Source organism: Phalacrocorax aristotelis, chromosome 3 (genome assembly GCF_949628215.1).
Source record: "Phalacrocorax aristotelis chromosome 3, bGulAri2.1, whole genome shotgun sequence".
Classification (NCBI taxonomy): Eukaryota; Metazoa; Chordata; class Aves; order Suliformes; family Phalacrocoracidae; genus Phalacrocorax; species Phalacrocorax aristotelis.
The window spans coordinates 37,084,706-37,094,292 of record NC_134278.1 but is presented as its reverse complement, the minus strand read 5'-3'; the positions used below and the strand labels follow the sequence as shown (position 1 = coordinate 37,094,292).

The 9,587-nt window shown below is 42.6% G+C and overlaps 1 protein-coding gene across 1 annotated transcript in view; it reads right to left on the bottom strand.

Annotated features, from left to right (window-relative positions):
• Positions 1-1,115: 1,115 nt before the first annotated feature.
• Positions 1,116-9,587, bottom strand: part of SH3BGRL2 (SH3 domain binding glutamate rich protein like 2) — a 55,267-nt gene continuing 46,795 nt past the window's right edge. Inside the window, exons 3-4 of the mRNA XM_075089727.1 lie at positions 7,435-7,515; positions 1,116-6,312 (exon numbers count right to left, since the gene is read on the bottom strand). Coding sequence (XP_074945828.1) covers positions 6,298-6,312; positions 7,435-7,515 — 96 coding nt within the window. The 3' untranslated portion in view covers positions 1,116-6,297. The remainder of the gene's footprint in view (positions 6,313-7,434; positions 7,516-9,587) is intronic.

The following is a 9,587-nucleotide window of genomic DNA, read 5'->3' as shown; positions in this document are numbered from 1 at the left end:
TTAAGTACTTTTGCCCACCAACGCTCCCCTGGCACAGGGAGCACATGCAGAGCTTGGGACACACGGGAGGATGACAGCTAGTGGCAAAGCATCCCTCATTGCGGGATCTCTGCCCGCTGACTGCCCTCAGGGTATTCTCTAGCAGCCGCGTAGGAGGAATGGCAGTGCCACGGGGTTACATACGGAGAGCAGGCTGCGATGCTACGTGAGCAAAGTGATACAGAACATCTCTTCACCTTCCTCTCTGGAAATCAAGAAGTTTCCGCCCCCCCTGCAGCAAAATCTGGCTGCTTCTACCCACCGTGACACAACAGCTGAGCTGCCACAGCTCTGCTCAGCTGAGGATCTCATTTCAGGCCTTTCAGGCTTGCCTTCCCCATCTCTATCCCTTCTACCCACCCTGCCTTAGGGTAGGTGGCACAGGTGCTCCAGGGTGCAGAAGCAGCCACAAATGGGTAGAGTTTTCATAGCAGTGTTCACACTGGAGATAATGGGCAAGTTTCAGACAGGACTGATAAGGTATTAAAAATTACATAATAGACTGAGAATCAAGGGAAGACTGCAATGATGCCAACCTGTACCTTTGGTCAGTCACTTAGCTCTGTAGAACATAATTAAATATGGATTAGAAAAGTGGATAGGCAAACTAGGAACTCACACTCCTTTCAGACAAGAAAAAGCAGCGCTCCTTAATATTTTAGCCCTGGGAGCAAAACTTCAGCACGTGAAAACTTCCTGGCCCTACTGCCCAAGCCACCCCAGAGGATCTGTCCTTTAATTCCATCGTATTTATCAACTAACCCATGCACAAAAATGGATGACAAGAAAACATCCCTTTCTTTTTTTCCTTTACTGCTCTTTAGACCGAGACCCCAACCCAGCAGGTATTCTGCACACTGCAATTCCCACTGAGTCAACAGGGATCAGAGGCGCTTAGCATCTTACAGAATCAGGCTCACCCATCCCAGGCGAAGCGCTCTGCAGCGCTCCGTCTCTGTCACCTGCAGAGGCTGCCTGAGCCACGGCACCAGGCTGTCACCAGAGGGAGCTGCAGCAAGAATAAAGACTCGTATTTTTTCATTATTTTCTTTGGCACATACAACACAGTTCAAATGTCTTTTTTGAATTACATTTTTTATTAGGTTAACACGATTTTAATATATAATTTAAAACTCCACATGTGCATGGCCTAGGATGCAATGTGCTCCCTCCCCCACTGGCTCACAAAACACCGACGCTGTGAAGGTGAACACCAGCTCTGTGTTTGCGACCTCACAGGGATGTTACAAATGGTCGGGAGTGGAAGCTTTGCACGCAGGTAGGACTACACAGGACAGGACGAAGCACATTAGGAAGAGGTAAAGAATAGGAAGAACAGAGTAAGCCAGATCTGCCCTGGCTGAAGGACTGTTCTCAAGAAGCTGTTCTCCATTACTCCTCCCAAATTCCTTAGGGAGCAAGAGGGTGACAGATAGGTCGTGATGCAGGTGGAGGCCTGTGGAGAGCAGCGCTGTGTGGTTTCTCACATGGTACTGCCAGCCAAGGCCCTCTGCGAGGACCGCGGCTCAGGGTGCCATCAACAAGCCGTGGGCCATTCTGCACCGTGTCTTCCACTCCCGCTCTCTGTGTGGGGCGAACATGTGGAGCTCCCTCCTCCTCCCACTGCTCGTGCCAAGGTCGAGAGACAAGTCACTGGAGACTGATGGGATTTGGCACTTTCCTGGTGACGACCCCACTCCTGCACTCCTGTGACGTGCCACAAGGCTCTGCCTAAAATCTCAGGGTCCTATTTCTGAATCATGGTATTCCCAGAATTAGAGTTCTTAAATAAATGGCCTGATTGGGGGGACAGGGCAGGGAGGGACAACCAGAAAATCAACTGAGAGCTTGGTAGCTCCTCTTCATTTTAGAGGTAGCACTTGGGCTGCTCAATACTTGAATCAGACAGTCATTTTGAAGAATAAACATGGATTTAGGGGCTTTACTCCAGGCCCACTTCCCTTGGAAAATGATTCTAGACATTCGAGAAAAAGGAAAGGAAAAATAAAAGATAAAGACATACTAAGAAAAATCAAGAGTTCAGAAGACTTGTCAAAAACTGATTCAACCTTACAAAGCATGTGTCTCTTGACTCCGGCCTCAAAATCAATTTACTGCATTATTTAAAAAATAGCAATCTAGAAACTACCCCTTTCTCAGTTCAAAGTTTAAGCACATCTAAGAAGACCCTACAAAAACAGTCCTCTTTCTGGCAAGGCACTATCCAGTAGTGTGTGGCACAAACAAAAACACCTCTATCAAAGCCACTGATACAGTGAATGTGCGCGTGCACGTCAGCCCACACAGCAACTTTAGCTAGGTACAAAGATTTACAGTTTAATTCACACTGCTCTCCCTTTTAAAAAGTGGGGTAGTTACAAGTATTAGCTAAAAACTGGGATCATGTGGTTCTCAAGCATACCTTTATATGCAAGTATTTTAAACAGAATTAAGAATTTGCTATTTCTTTCAATAAATGGCTGTAGCTTCCACAGACCTTTTCAGTTACCTGATAGTTGCATTTCATTATTACAAAACTGGTTTAAAAAATTCCAGATCTTCTTGTGTAACAAACTAGAACTCTACTTGCTTTAATTACAAAAATAAGGCTGTCGCACAACAGACCAAATTCACATTTGAGCAACATATATGCTTTGTTTAAAAACTAGCCACTTATAATTCAAAAGCACGTAGTCTAAGGGACTTGCACTGCCAATCCATGCAAGCAAGCAGGGTATCTTTGGAGCTGGTGTTGCTCTCCATACAACTGATTTTGCCCACATGCATGCTCTGAAATAAGCTAGGTTTACCTAACAGCTGTAACAGGACTAGCTCTCCGCTGAAGAGAAGGCTTCTATTCTACAATTATCAAAATTCAAAAGGAGTTTCGGCAAACTAATTTCACCCCTGGAGAAATCAGTGTGGTTTTGCCTTTCACATCAGTAAGCCTGGGATTTTGCCCAGGATTGCTAATGCGTACATACTTACACACTTAGGTAAGTTTTTCGAAACCGGGACTTCAGGCAGTTCTCAAAGTTTACAACATATCAAGTACATGATTAATCCAGGATGGCTTCTCTGTAATCAACTGTGTAATTATGTAAATGTATATCTGCATTCACTTGCAGGGATAAATATTTTTCTTTAACCTTTTGTTCAGGAATAGTTATATTGAACTTGGTGAAGTTAATCACAGAATCACAGGTTGGAAGGGACCTCAGGGATCATCTAGTCCAACCTTTCTAGGAAGAGCCCAGTCTAGACAAGATGGCCCAGCACCCTGTCCAGACGACTCTTGAAAGTGTCCAGTGTGGCCGCTCCACCTCCTGTCACATTCCCTTCCTTTAATGAGATTCAAGTCTCATGAAAATATGGGATTGGTGACAAGAACGCCACAATCACTTAACACAGACAACTTAATTCTTAAAATGCACATGTATATATGTATATACATATGCGTATACACATGTTATCAACTCCCATTCAGGACTCCTCTAGAGAAGGTGCTGTAGCTAAGATTTTGACCAGTAAATGCAACCACGGACTTGAAATCTGTGTGTGCTCTTCCTCCATCTAGCCCTTTAACTGAGCTGAGGAGGCATCAGAGGATCCAAAGAGAAACTGATTTATGGATGGACTCCTTTAACGCCTCCTTCTTTAAAGCCTTCTTGCCTTTGAACTAGAGGGAAAAGCCACACAGCTGTAAGCAGTTCATCACGGAGACAATGCAAACAGGAAGACAACCTGTTCTTCACTCCAGCGACTGGTAGTCATGAACATTGTTCACGTCATACCTCTGTAGTCATGACTAAGCCATTGTCCAAAATCTGAGAGAATACAGTTCTCCTATTGTTCAGCATCTTCAGCAGGGACTTGGATGACAGCCTAGCATGCACCCTCAGCAGATCTGTGAATGACACCTGAACCTGGTACAGTGGTTGGTAACAGCTGGCAGAGCTTCAGTCCAGTGGCACCGCAGTAACCTTGAGGACTGGGCCAACAGAAACCTCATGAAGTTTGATAGGACAAATAGAAAGTCTGGCCTTGGGGATGGCGAAACACCAGTATGGGCTGGGAAGTGACTGACAGAGTAATACCCCTGCTGAAGGGATCTGTAGATTTTAGTGAAGGCTAGGTTGATCATAAGCCAGCAATGTACTGACTGCAAACAGGGGAAAGCATGCAGTGTGCTGACTTCAGGAGAAGCGTGGCCTGCAGGCTGAGGAAAGTTATTATCCCCCCTCTACTCAGCACTGGTGAGGACACGTCCGAAATATTGGTTTGGGACCTTCTCCCACTCCAAGAGGGATGTGAACAAACTGGAAACAGTCATCCTCCACCAAAGCAAAGCAGCCAGAGGCCTAAAGCACACAGCCCATGAAGAGGTTGAGGAAGCCAGGTTTGTTTAGTCTGTTAAGAGGAAGGCTAAGAGTCTACAACTATATTGAGGGCAGTTACAAAAAGGATGGTGCCAGTCTCTTCCTGCGAGTGCCAAAAAACACAGCAAAGGCAACAGCCACAAATTACAGCCTAGGTGTTGAGGCTGGACATTAAAAGAAAGTTTTCTCTAGGAGAGTACTGCAGCACTGGCACAGGTTATATAGAGGGTTGGAAGATCTTCATCTTTGGATATTTTTAACAGTCTGCTAGACAAACCCGTATCTGATCCGAGTTAGTGCTGGCGTTAGCCCTGACTTTGACAGTGCTGGACCAGAGAGATGGCCTCCAGCTGTCCCTTCCAACTATCACGTCTCAGATGCCTTGGTTACCGATTTTAACAGAACGTGTGATTTGTTGCACAGACAGTGTTGCTTTCTGACACTCTTTACAAGTTTGGCTTCTGTCAAGCCACACAGTCTGAGTGATGCTGTGATTGCAAAGAAGCTTTCCCACATAATGGTTGTCTTTCATTTACACAAAGACATAAGGACATTTATTGGAATGGCACTGCCCTGTCCTTATGAAATCACTTGAATAAAAGCTACATAACAGCATAACTATTATTTTCATAGCCAGACTTGATTCAAAATGCGTAATGCAATTTGACTTCTGTCTAGAATGCATTTTGTAATGGTTACTGGCAGGTCATGGGCTGAAGTTCTGCTCTGTGCACCAATACAGTCCCACTGGAACAACCTCCACTTCCTTTACATGGGTCCTGTTCCTCAGCTGAGCTGATGACTGTGGCTTCATCCATCAAAGCACACACTCACATTTCTCACTGTCTTTGAGGCACCTCCGCATTTCCACACCTGGGGATATAACCAGGACAACAGCTGGGTGAGTTAGGTGTGCTCCTGGACCATGGTATGGGACTGATCCCTGACTCTCAAAGTACCCCCCTGAGTCTCATGTGGCTAATGGTGGAGCTGCGTGTTACTGAAGGTAAACTCAAGGTTTTGGCAAAATTTCATTTTAAGACAGTCCAACTATAGAGCTCCAACTTTGGGTGTTAAAGTTGTTCTCAGTTAAGAGACAATATTTTCATTAGTTATGAGACCTCTTCTTCTGAACTAGCCAGTATTTTCCACCAAGTGTTTTCCTGCACATTTCACCCGCATTTGGAAGAACAACCATGTCAGAGTATTTCACTTTGGCACCTCCTCCATGGTAACAACTCTTTTTAAACAGCCAGCTGCAATGTGCATCATGAGACAGATCAAGTTTTCATGAATGTTAGCAGCCCATGTCTCTTACAATAAACATAATCTAGCATAAACATCACAAAAAAATGAATGTAGAGCAAAAATACACCAGTTATTGGCTTAGACTGAGATCTTAAGATTGATGATTTTTACCTTCTGGATCATAGTGAGCACAAACATTCTAGTAACCACCAGTACTTTAACTATCATGATGAGCTAATTTCAACTACAGTAGTTGGAAGAATTAAAAGAGGTAAGGAATCTGACTATGTAAGTATATCCATGAACAACAGAAGCCCTGCAATTCCACTCCTTATTCTCAAACATACGTGCCTGTCAGAACATCAGTGCCAGCCGCAAAAGCAATCCAAAGACAAAAGTGAAACATCAACAATGAGTATTTTTAAAAAGGAAGATGAGTGGCCTGGCCTTAATCCTGTTTCATATACGTGTTATTAACTCCACATTATTGGAGAGCACCATCTCACGGCACGCAGACTACTACTAATGATGCATGTTTGCTCTATCACAGTGATTCATTAGGGAAGCTGTTGTGTGCTGAAGAACAGGGTCATTCATCCAGATGTGCTTGTTGATACTTCAGATAGGCTTTCTAGGGCTCCGACTCCTATTTAAAAGAGAAAAAAAGATTATTAATGCTGTGAATACATTCTCACCTCCTGTGTCTGTGACCTTCGCACTTAAGGTGCCCCTAACCCTGCCTCATACAGCAGCTGAGGATGCATCACTCTGAGGTACTACCACACTGAAGCAGTGATCTGGCCAAGTTTATAGTGACACTCCTTCAGGCTTCCAGGTGATTTCCCAGGAACAAACCTGCACAGAAGCTGATATTTCTGATTGCTGTAGGATATCATCTTCTTCCTAGGACTAGTTCTAGCTATGAAGCAAGGCACTCTGCCAAAACAACCTGCTTTTGCAGTTCCCTGATGAGGTTCCCTCCTACTTCTTTCCCTCATGTGGTCCAGAAATAAATGAATACCTGGCAGAAGAGGAACTCTATAGGTACCCAAGAGCTACCGTCTAGGCCAGAAACAGTACTACTGCCAAACACAGCTGTATCTACAGTGGCCAAGGGAAATAAAATCCTCTCCTATGCATCTGATCTACTGCCCAAAAGTACACCATATAGCCTCTTTGAACAAGTGTCCAGGCTTCCATATGGCAATAAAAATCTCCTCTACTATACCGCCCTCAACAGAAAGATGTTAACTGGCTTTATGTTCTGACCTGTATATCTATATTTGTTAAAACAATTCTTATCCAGAAAGTTGCTATAACTCCCAACTGCTCCAGCATTTGAAAAAATAAAATAATAGCTAATAAATAAATTGTGTCCTGGTTGAGCCATTATACCAGGCCGTCCCAGTAAGATGATATTTTGGTGACACATGCTGCAGATATTCCCGTGATTAAGATCCTAGTTCTGTCCTCTGTTATAATTAAATCAGTTGCTTTCAGTTTGCATTGATAATGTGAAGGAGAATGTATTCTTTAAAATTTGTTTATCTGCTGTCTCAAATTGACTCCCACGTATATGCCCGGTTTCATTTAAAATGCTTTTCTTCTCATGGCAACAGTTTCAATTACCTCAGTAGCATGAAGTTGATATGGACAAGGTATGGATAAGGCAGTGGTACATCCAAACACGCACAGATCTTTCAGTTCAAAGAAAATTCAATCTCAGTATTTCAAGTATTCCATAAAAAGTCTGCAATACTATACTGACCTTTGATGCCAAAGTAGGTTTCAGTCCAAGAAAAGAGAAGACAGTGTTGCTCTCCTTTGATTCAAAAAAGCCATCGTAATCCTAGAGAGAAAAAAAAAAAAAGATGAGTCAACATTTGCATTCATGCTTTCCTGATTGATCTTACCACACCATGTATTAGACTAAAGGGTGATATGTAATAATGCTTAGGAAAATACTGATACTTACCCATATTCTCCTATGCAAACCTGAAAGCTATTTTAAACTGCAGTAACATCACCAACTACAATGCAAAGAAAACCACATTAATTCTCTACAACACCTTTCACTGTTTATTTGACATATACTCCTTTATTTGACAGGAAAATATGAACATGGAGTAGCATTAAAAAGAAAGCTATTATAGGTATATTTTGAAGTTACTTAAGTGCCTAACAATGCAAATAAGTTTCTGACTGGATTTCCAATTTGTATTTTAGCAAACAAAATACTTCCTAAAACGGAAACCTCCAAGAAGAATTCCTAAGGCAGCTGAACTCCTTATTACTTCTGTGGTGGAATAGAGACTTGATCATCATTGTATCCTTTGAAATCAGCAATCATATCTCAGCCCTGGACAACCACATAATTAAACATAAAATGCATAAAAACATAAAGAAACCTGTTGTACGGAAAGATTAAAAATCAGATTCGTTATCGTGATTAGTACATCACCCAGTTCAGACTCTTTTCCTCTTCCCCATAACTGCAAAATGGAAATATCAATCTTTACTTAACCACTTCTGACACGTAAAATACTCTGTAAATGTCAGGAAATTTCAGGTATGTGCTCATCACTACATAGCAATTACCTCTAAATATCTAAGATTAGTAGTTTTGCTTAACTTGAAAGCATTCAAACAAGATAAATCCCTTTAAATATTAACTGTGCACATACATGCTTTCAATACAGAATACTAACAGGCAGTCTCCATGCCTCTACATGCTTCCCATCTGTGTAACAGTCATTCCCAATGCATCTGAACCCCAAAAGTTAGCACTTCTTTGGCTGCTAACCTCTAATCTCATTACTTTTTGAGAGTTCATCCTCATTGTTACATTTTCAGGTGCTCTCCCTAAAATTTGACCTCAAATTTCCCCTCAGCAGAAGCTGCTTTGCCCACTTGTCTTCTGCTCTTGCCTTCTTTTGAACCTGTAACCTCACAAACCACCCCACAATCACAGGGGTGGGGTGATAAACAGAACAAGTTGTAATTGAAAAGCAAAAATATTTCTCTGACGTGGCTGTTCTTGGAAGGCCGTGATAGGAGATGCAAAGATTAGGAACTTTCTTTTATCTTCCAACCAGAGTTTACTCATGCCTAGCCAATATCCGCTTGTGCTTACATTTTGGCTTCTCGAATTCTAAGCCGGAAGCAAAAATGGTCTGGGCAAGCATTCTGCCTCCCAGGATTTCTCTGGGTCTTCACAATGCAGCGTGAATCCCTGAATAGCCCATCATCCCACCTGCCAGACCCGATTATAAGATATACCAAATTATATCCTTGCAGAAGGATGGTTGGTATTTTGTGAAATAACTTTGTGAGGATAGTGTGTGCTTGTAGGTGAAGACTTGACTTCATTCTCTTTTTATCTCTCCACCAACCTAAAATAAAAGAACTGTTCAGACGAAAAATACATAGTCACCACTGCAGGGATAATAGACCTCCCATGAGATCCATAATCATTCTGCAGATGTGCAGAATTTCTCTTTAAACCTTTATGGTGCACCAGACAAATATGCTTTACTAGCATTTCCATAATGATATACTGCTATACCAATGAGAACGCAATTGTCCTAGCAAAGTGATACTTTGCAGTTCCATAATCATTCAAATAACTTCAGCCCAGAAAAAATCACAGCTTCACAGAGGCACTTTCCCTGCCTAACCCTCTATACTAAAAGCGTCTGCCCTGAAAGACACAGAGAGGCTAGCAGGAGTGTATGATGGTCATCAGGCCCCAGACATATTAGCTGATGTACGTAGGAGTAGTAAATCTTCTTCTTAAGATGGCTTTTTGTTGTTGTCTTCTTAAAAGTTGGTATATTGCTGTGCTACACACACGGGCAATAAGTCAGTATTCCAAGATGAAGCTTCATGTCTACTGATCCTTTCCGCTTTCATATGTGTGTA